This window comes from Rhyacophila brunnea, unplaced genomic scaffold (genome assembly GCF_057557595.1).
Source record: "Rhyacophila brunnea isolate RB1 unplaced genomic scaffold, BYU_Rbru_1.0 scaffold_2, whole genome shotgun sequence".
Classification (NCBI taxonomy): domain Eukaryota; kingdom Metazoa; phylum Arthropoda; class Insecta; order Trichoptera; family Rhyacophilidae; genus Rhyacophila; species Rhyacophila brunnea.
The window spans coordinates 51,554,791-51,571,067 of NW_028232859.1; the positions used below are offsets into that span (position 1 = coordinate 51,554,791).

The window sequence follows — 16,277 nt, forward strand, 5'->3', positions numbered from 1 at the left end:
GCCAACAATAATATGTGTAATACTATGTATTCTTAATCCAACGAAAACAAATAAGTATGAATGAAAAAAGACCATAACCTTCGACGAACTGAGCGCGGCTTGTAAAACTCGGTTTGCGCAGTTAAAATTTCAAGCAAGTTGAATTTTACGCAGGCCGCACTTTTTGGTTTGCGCGGTGTACAGTTTTGCCGTCCACACGCTCATGCTTCACTACGGTGTTGCCTGCGCAAACCGGTTTGCGCAGGCAACACCGTAGTGAAGCATGAGCGTGTGGCCGGCCTTTAAGGTATTTTTTCAGTAAACTAAAATTAATAATTTACATGTCTCGTAATTCAGTCACTAGATGTCTCTTAAACGTTATTTTATTCTGTCAATATTCTCTCCCGTATTTTTTTTTAAAATATATTTATTTTTATTTTTAAATTATATACAACCGTAAGACTAAAGACGAATAAAACCCTAATAATATTAGCCTGAAACAAAAATATATACATAGTGAATGATGGTATACCATGCACATACAATCTATGCAAATTTTCAATGACAACTAAGTGGGCAAAACATTAATAATGTATTTAAAGGTTATGCAGAAAGTAATATATCCCTAAATATAATACATTTGAACTCGTCAATCTTTAACGTCACAAATGTAAGATTTAAAACCAACTGATTTTTTTAAAATCATATCCACCTGAACAGAAAGGTCACTTGCTAATACAGTTTTCAGTGAGCATCTTCTCTCTACATTTTGTTGAAGAAATAAACATAGACGGAAGAATTATAGGGTCACCGAATTATACGATGGTATATTTCACATTCGTCTATTACTTATACCATCTGATAAAACAAAACACAGGATTCAAAGCGAGACTTAACCTTAAAAAATCATGACTTACCCATAACTTGAACTCGGCAGATAGCGCAAGTATCGCACTCCACGTCCCAGCTCCACATGGCAACGGCATTCCACTTTTTTAACGTGAACATTTTATCAGGTTTCTGACCATCGTTTTCACCACGATCTAAAGAATCCAAGTCATCGGACATCGCTTTTGTTTACTCGCAACTGTCAGATCAGCTGTCAAACTTTCATTTTTATCGGCCGGTGCAACAGGAAACTGTTGGGAAATTTTTACCAATCACAAGACAAACGTACTTGTATTGCATATTTATAGATGTCACACATATTTTTTAATAAAAATGATTTGTTTATTATTCTTTTCATCGATTATGGTGTAGAGGCATGCCAGCAGAGAACCTAGCGGAAAAATACTAAGCTTGCAATTTGAGATTTTTTTTGATAATTTACAATTTAAATCTGAAATCATTAATAAGATTTTTTTTTTTAATTCAAAGATAAACCTACGATTGTAAAAAAATGTAATAAAATGTGAATTCGTTGCAGGGTCCCATCTTATTATTACATTATATTTTATGGTTACATCGCGTACTCTTGTCTGCTTCCTAACCCATTCGTTTCTCTTACGGTCCTTTCGCGTGATGCCCAACATGCATCTCTCCATGCCTCGCTGTGTGACTCTTAGCCTTTGGACATCTCTCGTGTTGAGGGTCCATGTCTCGCAGCCATACGTGAGCACGGGTAGCACACATTGGTTGAACACCCTACGCTTAAGACATAATGGTAGGTCACTCTTGAAGATACTATTCAGACGTCCGAAAGCACTCCATCCCAGCTTTGTTCTTCGAGCAATTTCATCGTGCATGCTTCCGTCTATGGACACCTGCTGACTTACTCGAGTTGGGTGCCAGAAATACAGATAATCACAGGGTCCGAAAACAGTTCCTCATCACTTTTGTCTTTGAGACATTTATCTTTAGACCGACCGTTTGACTGACATCCGCGAGTTCTTGCATTCTACCTTGGAGGTCTTTCGGGCTTGTGAGAGTATAACAATATCATCTGCAAAGCGCAGGTGACTGAGGTGCTCTCCATTAATTGGAACACCTTTTTCCTCCCAATCAAGTTTCCTAAATAAGTCCTCAAGAGTAGCGGTGAATAGTTTAGGTGAAATGGTATCACCTTGCCGGACACCTTTGATAATGGGGAATTTACACGACCGTTTGTGGAGTTTCACGCATGCTGTGGCATCCCTGTATATACTGTTCAATATGTTTATGTAGCGTCTGGAAATTCCTTGGTTGCTAAGGGCGTCTATAACTGAGAATTTTTTGATGGAATCAAATACCTTTTCATAGTCTATAAAACCAAGATATAATGGCAGTTTGTATTCCTGGTAGCGCTCTATGATTTCCCTGACGACCTAATAGTAATAATAGTAGTAGTAGTAATAGACGTTGCCAAACAGCTGAAATGGAGATGGGCGGGGCACATTGCTCGCCGAAAGGACGGCCGCTGGACAAATGCCGTCATCCAATGGTACCCAAGGGGTACGAAACGGCCACAGGGTCGCCCTAAAAGCCGCTGGATTGACGAGCTGGTAAAGTTCGGCGGAAATGCGTGGCAGCGAACGACACAGGACCGAGAGAGCTGGAGAAAGCTCGGGGAGGCCTTCATCCAGCAGTGGATTGACCCCAGCTGATGATGATGATATTTTATGGACATATTTTAAATTAAAATTTAGTATATTAAGTTTACAAATTTTCGCCGTTTATATTTTTGACTAATTCATAGTTTTAATATTTTTTATATCTATTTTAAAAAACATCGATTTTTATAAAAAGTATAAATGTGTAGGTATAACCTGAAGTCTTTTTTATTTATATGAAATCTTATTTAGGTACGGTCCCAATATTTAAGCTCGATTTGACTTAAAATAAAAAAATATATTAAATTGCAAGCTTTCCGCTAGGTGCCTCTGGTAGGTAAAGACATCGCCTTACCACCAATATTTACCTTATTTTTATACCTACGATTTTTCCTCTGCCTGCAGTGTTCCAGCTAGAAATATTATTTATCTGTTTTGAAGAGAGACATCTGTTTAATATTAGTTGAAGGTTATACATAAACATTTTTAAGTTTAATAAAATGCAGCGCTGATGAATTAAATTACACAGTAATCAATATAGCTTCAATTAATATGTGATTAAAACAAATTGTTTTGGCAATTTAAAATTAATTATTGTTAATTTTAATTTTTCAGACAATTTTTAATAATATGGTTTGCGTCTCAGTTATATGTGTTAACTCTGTTGCAGTGCAACAGGCGCTTTCGGAAAAGTGCATTACTGCACCTTTCAGTTGCAGCCAAAGAATGCGCTGTTATTGCAAATTTAATATTAATTCATCAGATCAATACAAAATTTCTAGTACGTCCAGGGCTCGAAATGGAACGGAACGCACCGGAGCGCCGCTCCGGCTCGTGAAATTTGTAAAATTATCGCTCCGTTTCGTGGAAAAAATATGTTGACCGTCTGAGCTAGATAGGCCATAGAATAGAAAATTTGACACACTTATTTTCATAAAATACACATATGATTTGATGACTATGTAAATATCTTCAGAAAATTTGTCGAGCGCTCCGGTTCGTAAACTTTTCCATTTCGAGCGCTGAGAACGTCTATGTGTCGCTACATTTCAAAATCAGCCAAGTCCACGTTTAGGTATTTTTGACTTTTTTGTGAATTGCTGAATAACTACTGCTTTCTAACATTTCTGCATTATCAAAATATGGAACTTATTAATTTTAAATATTCTATACTCAAAATAATATAAACTTTCACCTTTGTGACTGTGTATTTGAGAAAACAAAAAGCTGTTTTTCTCCTATTCATCTATTATGGACTTGGCTGATTTTGAAATCTAGCGACACAATATATAATATTACCAATACACTTATCACGATTTTTTAATCTTTTGACCACAGGCATTAACTATCATTTCAGTGAAAACTCACCATTTCTGTTGACATTTAGTTTTGACGCCACTTTTGACGAAGTGATACTATTGAAACTCATTTTTGCAAAATAAATAAAACCTTCACTGAATTAAAATATGATTAGTGAATTATTTTTATTAACTTACGTTGCCTTTTAATTTATCGTCAGGGTACATGAAAGTGGTAATATATGTTAAAATTTCTTTCACATATTATATTGTTATATTTTATGAACAACTTTGAAGGAATTTTCAAAGCCAGGATAATGAAGTAAGTACGGTTTTTATTATGCACACATTTTTTGATTGTCCTTTGGTCACAATAAATCAATGTACCTGACCACTTAATTCGCGAAAGATATCGCCTTATTTTTTTAATGACTACACTGTAAGTTTATCTTTGACTTAAAATAAAAAATATTCTTTTTTTATTGTTTTCAGATACATATGTATTAATTAATACAGTTGAAATTGTAAATTATCAAAAAAAAATCTCAAATTGCAAGCTTCGTATTTTTCCGCTAGGTGCCTCTTTAAAAAAGGCTCAGTAAAGGCTTTACGTTAATTAAAAGGGTAAACTAAATTTTAATAATAAATATGACCATAAAATTCAAGTTCATTTGAATTCAAGTATGTTAATTTCAAGTTTATCTTTGAATTAAAAAAAAATCTTGTTTTCAGATACATATTTATTAATTAATACAGTTGAAATTGTAAATTATCAAAAAAATCTCAAATTGCAACCTTCGTATTTTTCCGCTAGGTTCTCTGTTGGCATATATGATCCCCCTTATGCATGCAGCATGTCTAGTATTAATTTCTTTTATTTATACAATATTTTCTTTATAAATATGTAGTTTATCAAGACTACAGCATCGCCTGATCTGTCAATCAAATCCTTATTGTCAGGCACGCGCATACAAAGGGTTTTTGGGTTCAGACCCCTCACGCAGAAACAAAATATAAATAGGTAGAAATTATCTAGCCGAATAAAAGATTGGTTGTTCCTCTTCTTCATCAGGGAATCGTGACCTGGTTTATTTGTATGTCAACAATGACGTCTCTAGACATTTATTTTTAATCTCAAATTGTATGCAAAATTGTTAAGTGCATAGGTACTTTATTTTTTACTATCTTAAACTGACAAAAATAAAGAAAATCGTATCTGTTCTCTAATCCCCATATCCCCCCACGAGATCTCACTCGCTGGCAAACAGCCTTCTGAACAGGTTGGCCCCATTTTTCTGGGTATTCTACGACATGCGAGACCTGTGGCCACTGGAAGATCCATGGTACTCATGAATAATGGGTGCGCCCATCTGGGGCATCCAATGTTTCCTATTTTGATTTTTCGTGTCTAAAAGACAAAAGTGTGCAGACGTCACAAACGGACAATAGCGATCCTATTAATTATGACTACTAGGCCATGCCCACTCCATAACCACTTGTAGGTGCGACAGCTTGTAATATTTTGTAGATGTGCATAAAAGTACGTGGCAGAGTATCCTCCGCGTACCTAACTTTGCAATTGTACACGGTGACAAGATTTGTGTGTAATACGCAGTGGGTATTAGTCATGGACTATAGATACATTAGTGTATTAGTAAATGCCAGGCGCCTGATTGGCTGATTTCATCAAATAATTCAAAAAAATCTTTCCAAATTTCAAGGTTACATGGAGGGTAGTATATCTGTCAGATGTATAATATGTAGTAGGCGGGGCAAATGTGGAAATCAGAAGCGCCTGCCAAATGTTGTTGACTCCGTCCTCTCCTGTCGCCTTATATGGTAGATACGAGTAGTATTTTTAGACATGGAAAAAAAAACAATAAAGTATTTGTGTTTTTTTATATTTTATTTAGGAAACTTTTGAAAATAACAAATATTTTGACATTAGTAGAAAAAAATATAGCATAATAACAAAACAATATACTAATAAATAAATTTCTATACACTCTTGCTTGAAAATTCACCGATGGCTTATATAAATTCTGTTTTGATTGTAGCAATATCTTGTATGAAGGAATAAAGTTAAATATGCACTGCAGAAGTTTAACTAAAAGACAAGAAATTTATGTAATATTATAAAATAAAATATATTTTTTAAATTAAACTTAAAATACATAACTATAGTTAGGCAATATTCATCATAATATAATCAGAATTGGAAATACAAAATGGATATTATTGATGCGATATTCGACAAAAATAGTTACTACTGATGAAAAATAGATAATTATTTGTACTTCATAATGAAAACTTTGACAAAGATTTAGGAAGAAAGGATAGTAGGTAGGGAATCTCAATGCGCACATAGATATATTATTTTGTGAATCATATTATATTGTGTGTGAACTCTGCCATTAAAAAAGAAATTACTCTAAAACACATATGTCTTTAGTAATATTGACATGGAGGAAAGTATTAAGAAACTGTTGAACACAAGTTGTGATCCTGAACTAAAACACCCGAGTTCATCCATGGTGATTGTGAATTGGACGGCATCTGGTGTTTTACACGAAGAATCTGAAATAATAACCATTATTATAATACAGTTGAACTTCGAATAACAGCATTAATTTTATTACGATCCACGAAAAAGGGATGATTTTTTGGAAACTGTTATCTAGAAAGCAACGCTTTTTAAATAGAAAGTAACAGTTTTAATACTTATGGGTAAAGTTATCCAAAACTGTCTCCTACCAATATAGTCCCCAAAATAATAAAAAAAAATGTAACAATATGACCAAAGCTTTCAATGAACGCTCAAGAGTTTTATGTGAGTTTATCTATTTAATTAATGTTGATCATTATATGCATTTTTTTAGATATGTATTAATTATTTAATTGTTTTAAATTACATGTTGTGTATTCCATAAGTAGAATTCTTTTTATATTAATTACCCATTTTAATAAACTGTGTATTATTATTAAATTTGTTGAAATAGCCGGTAATAGCTACTTTATATAAATTCAAGTGACATAATCATTTTTAGTAAGAGGTTTTTGTAAAACAGTATTATGGAATTAATTAAGTTAAATGGCGTTATAAAGAAAGAACCAACCAACACATAAAAGAGTTTTTCTTGATTTCATATTCAAAGTTTTTTATATTGTCTGCCATGGGTCGATTAATGAATCGTAAATATTTGTTGTCATTTTCCTTACCAAAGCATTTCAAATTTTGTGATGTATCACCAGAAGCGACTACTTCGAGCGAAATGTAGTACGGTTCGCATTTATAGATATAACTACGACTGCTACAAGCATCCTTCAATGGAATTTCAATGGTGTTGCTGGTGATCGATTGGCATGTGACACCCTCACTATTAATTCCAGTTGAGTTTGAAAACCTACATTAAAGAAATAGATAATAAACATAAATATATTATTATATAATATAAAATTAAGGATAATATTGCAATTTAACTGAAGTACGCATTCCTAAAAATTCTGCTACGGCAACGATCTTTTTTTATATACAGTCGAACTTGGTTATTACGAGGAAGATGGGACCGATTACCGCCATCTTTAGATTAATAAAGCCTGAGCATAACTTTTTGCACAAGCAACGAGTGGTCCACTTTTCAGCTGTCAAAATCAGATCCCAGATTGCTTGACGTATTGATTCGCCCTTTCTCGTTTCAAATTGAATTATAAAAAATACTCAAATCAAATATAATAACTATAAGTGTTATTTATAAATAATATACAATTCTGTTATTTATCAGCTGTCAAAGTCAGACTAGTCCTTCACACAAAAACCGGTGGTAATATCGATTTCCAAAAAATATGTAGCATTAATCTATGCATTACATTAATTGTAGAAGATGTATCAATGCTAGTGTATTATTTATTATGTAACTCATAAATCCAAATCAAACCATTCCCTGTGTCAAGACAGGTGGAAATATCGATTTGTAATAACCACTAAATCAGATGAACTCCAAGGTCTCCAATATACATTAAAATAATCTGAAAGAAATCTGAAACTAAGAATACTCTAACAAATAAATGAACACGACAGACGCGTCAGTATGAGCACTCTATAGAACAATGACAGGACATCCATAGACAATGGGAGGGGCGGAAAAGTATGACCATTCGTGAATGTTTCGGCTTTCTCTTCAGTCAGCAATGGACCGACTGAATTTGCTCGTTAAAAGCATTACTCGTTATATGACATTTTTCACGCCACGTTCTATTTAAGCATAGAACATAAACAATCTGAAAACGATCGTAAAAATCCCCGAAACAAGCATGGCATTCATAAACTACAAAAGAAGTTGTTTATTGGAATGAAGTGCTGAGCCGCCGGCGCTGGTAGGTACCTGCTAACTTCACAAAGCTTGGATTTTTTACATGCAATTTCAACAATATGCGTGGATACTTTTTCAATGTTGTCGGTGAAACCACCAATTATGTACTTAGACACTTAACTAGTGTCATAAACCTAATCCGATCCCGGCGGCATCGGTCTAGTTAAGGCGAATTCTTCACTGAGCCTTTTTTAAAGAGGCACCTAGCGGAAAAATACGAAGCTTGCAATTTGAGACATTTTTTTGATAATTTACAATTTCAACTGTATTAATGAATAAATATGTATCTGAAAACATTAAAAAGAAAAATATTTTTTATTTTAAGTCAAAGACAAACTTACAATTGTAAAAAATGTAATAAAATGTGAATTTGTTCTATCGGTCCGCACCCTATTATTACATATATTTTATGGTCGTATTTATTATTAAAATTTAGTTTATTAAGTTTTCTAAGCATCACCTAAGCGATTTTTGACAAATTCATAGTTTTAATATTTTTTATATCTATTTTAAAAAACATCGATTTTTATAAAAAATATAAATGTGTATAACTTGAAATCCTTTTTATTTATATTAATATAAATATTTTATTTATATTTATGAGAATAATTGATTTGATATAAATAAAAAGGATTTCAAGTTATACACATTTATATTTTTTATAAAAATCGATGTTTTTTAAAATAGATATAAAAAATATTAAAACTATGAATTTGTCAAAAATCGCTTAGGTGATGCTTAGAAAACTTAATAAACTAAAATAAAATAATAAATATGACCATAAAATATATGTAATAATAGGGTGCGGTCCGATAGAACAAATTCACATTTTATTACATTTTTTACAATTGTAAGTTTGTCTTTGACTTAAAATAAAAAATATTTTTATTTTTAATGTTTTCAGATACATAATTATTCATTAATACAGTTGAAATTGTAAATTATCAAAAAAATGTCTTAAATTGCAAGCTTCGTATTTTTCCGCTAGGTGCCTCTTTAAAAAAGGCTCAGTGAAGACTTCGCCTTAACTGCCCGGTCGGATTTTATTGCTTAGGGTCGAAAATGTTGTTTTTATAATATGATCGACACATTAACAGTTTTGCTCGGTATAACCGAGAAGTAGTTTGTTATAAAAGTGAAGAAATGTATGGAGAAAATCATAAACTAAAATGTCAACAAATGTTTCCACATTACATCCGAGATCTCACTATTTCCGTGATCGTAATAACCAAGTTCGACTGTATCTAAGAAGACCAACATATTATGGTGCCTGATTTCATGCGAATTTGCTCATCTAATTTTTTTACCTATTATTTCTATCTTAATATAAAGCAGGTAATTATTTATATTTAGTTTTCGAATATTGGGATGACAAATTTAGTCATTGTTGTATGTAAGGATTAGGTCATCTTTTTTATGGCTATAGTAAACAAAAGAGTCTACATCATAATATCCAAAATATTTTTTGAAAAATCTTGAAATAGTATTTTTTGTCGTATTAGAGGCTATTTTGTATGAGTCCATTTGGTCATCGCTCCCATCGATATTTTCCATAATATAAATATAATTATAATTATAATTGTTATAAATGAAGATGACTTCCGGTCTTGGCTCAATTTGTATCAAAAAACTCGACAGTAAAATAACAGCAATACACGTAAAATAAATATGCAATGAACATATTTTTATAAATACAAATAAGCATGTACTTCTACTCTATACAAAATTTGTGTGATTACTTATCAATGAAAAAATATGTCAGTCACATAGGTATAAGCCTAAATATATAAGTAAGTATATTCTATATGAGAGGCAAAAATATTATATGATAACTTGTCCTGCCCATTCAAATGTAATTTTAAAAATCTTATCGATGTTATAATATCTTATTCGGTAATGCAAAATGTATGTCTGTACCTTCAAGCTAAAAGTGCGGAAGTGACATTTTTATCATTTTTGAGTTAATTATGCAGATTTAAATGTGTATTCACGTTCTCTTAATGCTGAAAATTTGGAAGTCCAATATCACATGGTTTTCAAAATATTTACTTCTAAAACGACGGTAGTCCAATTATTATACTTTCGAGCTGAAAGAGTGGATGTCCAATTTAAGTCAGTTTTGCTTTAAGCTATACTTAGCTGAAAAAGATTAATTGCAAAAGTGCATGCAGAAATGCAAAAATTTATGTGACTTCCAGACTTTGAGCTCTAAGGTACAGATGTAATGATTAACAGACTTATTTACGACGAATAATTATAAACCTTTGACTCAAAGCATTGTTGTGGTATCTTCTATTTTATATTTTAAATGATATATAATAGAAAAAAAATGAGCGCAAATAATCCAACAATTCTAGCCTGAATGTCTATATATTTATAGATTGAAAATGTATCATGTTGGAATAATTCTGTATAATATTCAGTGTGTTATATATCTCTATATATATAAAAATCTCGTGTCACGATGTTTGTGGTCGAACTCCTCCGAAATGGCTCGACCGATTTTTATGAATTTTTTTATGTATATTTTTTAGGTATGAGAATAGGTCAACAAGTATATTTCATACCGCTAGGTGATTAGGGTATCTCTATCCAGAAAAAATTTCTTTTATTTTTTTGAAAATTTTTTTTTTGTATTTTTTTTTATTATTTGGCATAAAAAATACCTATAACCCCAAATTTTGACCCTCCTACCCCCACCCTCCCGTTTTTTAATCGCGATTTTATTATTTTTGTATGAACAAATTTAACCGTCGTTCGTATTTCAAACAGAACGAAATTATTTATGTTGTTGAATGACAGATGGCGCTACGTCCGAGAAGAATTCAAGAGAAGCGTCGCGTCATTTTGACATTTCATTCGGCATACCACAACGCAGTGCGTGCAAAATTTTGTACGATTTATTTTATTTATCTATTTTTATGTGCGTGTATTACAGTGCACAATGCCAGCAAGACGCAAGGGGGGCATTTGGGCCGTAGAACGAATAAAGCAACAAACATGCGAAATAGTAGAGCAGAAAGAACAGACGAACAAATCCAACAAGATAACAAAAACGTGCGTGTAAGCATGTTGCAATTGCGTGCATCTCAATCACAAGAGGTACGAGCTGAACGAAATCAACAACGACAATTGGAACGGAGCCAAGCGCGCCGGTTCGTAGTTAACACACGCAGAGCAAATGACCGACAACGCCAACAAGTGCATCGAACATTTACATCCGCTTCGTTCCTTCGTCTCGCATTCGAGTACAAGCCAGATATTGAATATTCCGCTCATCCGAAAGTGCTGATTGGTGATATGGACAAAGAATGTCCCCATTGTCATGCGCTTAAATTCAAACATGAGTCAGCCAGGATGTGTTGCGCGTCAGGAAAAGTGGAACTACCAGAAATTGAGATACCACCAGAACCATTGAACGGCTTGCTCATCGGCACGGTTCCAGATTCAAACCTGTTCCTGAAGTCCATTCGCACATTCAATTCATGCTTCCAAATGACTTCGTCCGGAGCAACAGAAATAGTTCACAATACTGCGGCAAATGGTCAACAATTCTATTCTACGTTCAAAATCAAAGGCCAAGTATACCACAAAGTGGGCTCATTGCTGCCAATGCCAAACGAACCACATACATTTTTACAAATCTACTGCGGCGGTGAGGACATCAATCATGTGGATGCACGTTGCGGCTACAATAGCCTCAATTCGCCTAATGCCAGGCGCATCGTCGGCGAACTGGACGCCCTGTTGAATGAGCACAATGAATTATAGAAATTCTTCAAAGCACACATGCACGAATTGCAAAGTGACAATCACGCTATTGTCACCAATCCTGATAAAACACCAGCTGGAGAGCACGTACGTCGATTTAATGCGACTGTTGTTGACGACATTGCTGGAATCATGGTTGGCGACCGCACATCGACGCGAGAAATCGTGATTCGAAGAAGAAACAATAATCTGGAGTTCATCGCTGACACACACCGTTCATAGGACGCTCTCCAATATCCGCTAATTTTCTGGAAGGGACAAGACGGACATTGCATAAACATTAAACAACGAGATCCTGTCACAGGTAATTAATTCATTATGAACATCATTACTCATTTTGAATTGAGAAAATGAATGGTTGATGTTTTTTTGTTTTTATCGGCGGTCATCGTCTACAGCGCTCTATTCCTCTTTCTGTCATAGATCCCATCCCCACACACTTACAATACATTCGTTATTTTTTTATTTAACAACCAAAATATTCACTAGAAATAATTTATATGGCAGAGCAACGTTTGCCGCGTCAGCTAGTACCTCTATAATAATATAGCGTGGTTGTACAGGCAGAAGTCACTAACTCCAAATACACAGTTCTGAGATAATCAATGTTTTGTATTTTTGGTGTTCTTAAAATGGTTGTAAAATCTTATTTTTTGAGTTCTTCATTAGTTTTATTTTTTTATATGTTCAATAATCTTAAATCGTGACTTATGCCAGTCAGGCAGCGTTACTCTTTCTATATAATGACATTAAAATCTCAATTTCGTCAAAACTGGAGTTAGTGACTTCTGCCTGTACGACCACGATAGTACCTAGTAGGCAATATCTGATGTTAATAAAGTACCTTGGTAGTTCCACTATTCTTGAATAGCAAATGTTCATAGTTCCAAAGCCACCTCCTTTAATTTTCACAACAGTCTTTTCATTGTTTGCAAAGAAGTAATTTGCAGGGAGTCTATAGTAGTTGATACCTCCTGGAGCAACATTATCTATAACCACTGTGTTTCCAGTAGTGTTGGCTTTGAAATCAGCTCCACACAGGCGATTGATTAGACGTCGGGGGACTGGAATAAAGATACAATTATAAATACATAATTTGTTTTATATGAGTTAGATATATAAAAACAAAGTAATTTTATTATTTGTTTAATATTCACAGGCGTGCACTAATTTAATTATGATTTTGTGTGCGTATGTATGGTTTGATGCAGGGCTCGAAATGGACCGGAACGCACCGGAGCGGCGTTCCGGTTCATAAAATCTCCAAAATTATCGCTCCGTCTCGTGGAAATAATAATTTGACCGCCTGAGCTAGATATGTCATATAATAAAAAACCTAACAGACTTATTTTTATAAAATACATATACAATTAGATAACAACCTCAATATTTTCATAAAATTATCGAGCGCTTCGGTTCGTAAATTTTTTTATTTCGAGCGCTGGTTTGATGGCCAGATGCAATTCGTAAGGGAATTCGCAAAGTCCACACCACCTAGCCGGTGCCACTGACTAAAAATCTTGTATCGCTTTCTGATTAGCCCACGTCAACACGTTAACATACAACGTCTATACAATATCCATGCCCATATATTCCATGCTTTGATTCTAGCGATGAACACGTAGTATTCAGTTGTAATCATTGTTGAAATAGTCACTTACAAGTCACGGACTATTTGCGTCCATTTGTGTCATCTGCGCCGCCTTGTCATATCTTTCGATAACAATAAAAGCAAACATTTCTTGTAATATCACCATGCTAAGTTATATACGATTCACTTAATTTTCACATAATTTCTGTTTTTTTTTTCATTTCTGGGGGAAGGGTCTGGACTCGAGAACCCCTCATGTCTGTCTGGTCTGCTACTTCTTCCATATTTTATTTTTTAAATAAATCAATATCGAAGCTGTCGAACAGGATATTTTAAATGAAAAAAAGAAAGACGGATGCATTTGAAAATATCCAACCCCGGGAGACTATTGATGGTGAACGCTTGAGTGATAGGCTTTTATACTTTGGATACATATATATAGTTTTAATGCGGTTCATTAAAAAATAATTTGATATATAATTTAATTATTACCTTCTTTAATTCGTCTGATAAGTGCGTTCATTTGATTTGCAGTATTTTCGTTGTTTCCTACACTAAGAGGGATGATATCTTTCTTTGAGTCAATTACTAATTGGGTAAACCTATCAGTTGATCCAGACACCAGATACAGGAACTTCAAATCTAGAAAAATATTTATAAAATTTATTTTAGTTGCGATATAATAACTTCATTTTACTTAAAATATTTCTTTTAGATTTAATGGTTGAGTCGAGTGAGTTGCCATTTTTATGAAGATTTGTGAGTACACTTTTTAGTCCATCAATTACAGTTGTAGCTGAGTGACATGATTGATTGTTGGCTTTATCACACGTGTTATTGTTTACTAAATTTAAGAAAAATAATATGACGAAAAAATAAATAATATGTACCTGGAACTTCAGTATACAAAATGCGCAGTTGTTCGATGGCATATGTAATATCGGAGTCACCAAATGTGGATGTTCCAGTGATAATCAGAGCTATGGTAGACTTTCCACCGCCCCATTTCAATGCGGTCTCATTGTTCAGTTTGTCCATGTTTAGTTGTCTGATGGACTGGAATATCTTTGGCAAATTTAGGCCGGGTGGTACTGTGAAAATAATAAAAAAATTTATCACTATTTTATACTGTTGACAACACAAAACCATTATTAATAGGTAGAACAGTTAACTCAATATCCGCCATATTTTAATCAAATTTCACTGATGATTCATCCGTAAAAATATAATAATAACACTTCTCAGTACTTGGGGCTACTACACAAATTGTTTTATAAATCTTTCTCCCTTTTTTATTACCTATAATATGCCGCTCAATATTACATACCAAGAATATAGCATTTATAGAATATGTTTTGATCAAACGGTCCATAGAAATTTTTTAAATCTATTAAAATGATTAGTAAAAAAGTTTTATGTAATTTCCATAGATGCCAGTAGAATACATTTGTATTATTTTGGAAGACGCAAGACTGGAGAACGACATGAATTTTTGGAGACGTCGTGTGGTGTCCATATGCTTCAACGAAGGGGCGGACATGGTCAGAGAAGAAGGAAAAAGAAGAGAAAAACAAGATGGGCATGGTCAGTCTTTTAATTCGTTCCGTCATTATTTTTGGGAGTGAAGAAAACATTACTAAGTGATTTACTCATTTGTCGCCTTTTTTGTAGTATACCTAACTGTTTTAAATCTTTATAAGTCCTCACTGTTGTTTTAATTCTCAAATCTCCATACGAACAAACATGTATGAGAGCTCGAAACGAATTAGATTTTTGTTATTGCAACCAACTTCTGATCGAAATCTTGCCTATTGGGAGGAGAGTAGATGAACAACTTACTCTGCTGATGTACGGATTCATTATACATGCGTTGGAAGGCAGATATAGACGATGTCGAATTAATAATCAAGTCTCCATCCTTTGCGTTGAACATGGTGATGTTTGTACCATATGGACTAACGTTGATGTTCTCCAGAAGATATGAAAGAGCTGGGTTGATATCGCGGTAAGTCCACTGAGCATCCAGGTAAATGTAAATGTCTGATGATGCTTCTACGTCGAGGTTAATCGGTAACGTGGCTGTAGCCGAGCAACTAAGGTCATTTAAAGAAGTTGCTGAAATTGAAAAGCAAACAATAGGTTCTCAATATTCATCACAATAATTTGAAGTCATCACAACATCTATGTATATGTAGGTACGTTTTTTTATAAATATCATACCTGTCCCATCCATACGTAGAACGTGTGCATTGCATGAGGGCAGCTAAATGAATATTGAAAATAAATGGTATGATAACTGCCATAATAATATCATAAGAAAAGAGCGCACCGAACAAGTCACTTAGTAGCAATGATATTATATTGAGTGCCCACGATGTACAAATATAGTTACAAAATTAAAATAAGATTTATCTGAGGAAATAAATGCATGTACCTAATTGTATTTATTAATTGTGGTCTTTAAGGATTTTACACAAGACCGGCTGAATCCTTAGCCTTAGAGGATGTGCTGTCTGTTATATCCATGTTCATTAAATAATAATATAATATTATTATGACATTTTGTGATTTCAGAAGCTAAGTTCAACATCAAGTCGTTTAAAAAACATTAAAAATATGGGACTAATAATTTTGATAGGGACAAATTCAGGAAAGTTTATTTTCAAACAGCGTCAAATCCATTTAAACCAATCAGGAACCTAATAGCAAAGGCAGACTTATGAAGTTGATCAGAGGGACG

The 16,277-nt window shown here is 33.6% G+C and overlaps 2 protein-coding genes across 4 annotated transcripts in view; both read right to left on the minus strand.

Annotated features, from left to right (window-relative positions):
- Roc2 (Regulator of cullins 2) overlaps nt 1-1,083 on the minus strand; it is a 99,578-nt gene extending 98,495 nt beyond the window's left edge. Inside the window, exon 1 of the mRNA XM_085947277.1 lies at nt 897-1,083. Coding sequence (XP_085803403.1) covers nt 897-1,047 — 151 coding nt within the window. The 5' untranslated portion in view covers nt 1,048-1,083. The remainder of the gene's footprint in view (nt 1-896) is intronic.
- A 4,679-nt stretch (nt 1,084-5,762) lies between these two features.
- LOC147072493 (uncharacterized) overlaps nt 5,763-16,277 on the minus strand; it is a 43,259-nt gene continuing 32,744 nt past the window's right edge. For 2 of the 3 annotated variants that reach the window (XM_085946792.1, XM_085946790.1), the window contains exons 8-13: nt 15,377-15,652; nt 14,428-14,628; nt 14,030-14,179; nt 12,791-13,010; nt 7,025-7,209; nt 5,764-6,382 (exon numbers count right to left, since the gene is read on the minus strand). In XM_085946792.1, the coding sequence (XP_085802918.1) occupies nt 6,237-6,382; nt 7,025-7,209; nt 12,791-13,010; nt 14,030-14,179; nt 14,428-14,628; nt 15,377-15,652 (1,178 nt within the window). In that variant the 3' untranslated portion in view covers nt 5,764-6,236. Of the gene's footprint in view, nt 6,383-7,024; nt 7,210-12,790; nt 13,011-14,029; nt 14,180-14,427; nt 14,629-15,376; nt 15,653-16,277 lie in introns of all 3 variants that reach the window. The other variant, XM_085946791.1, reaches the window with a different exon arrangement.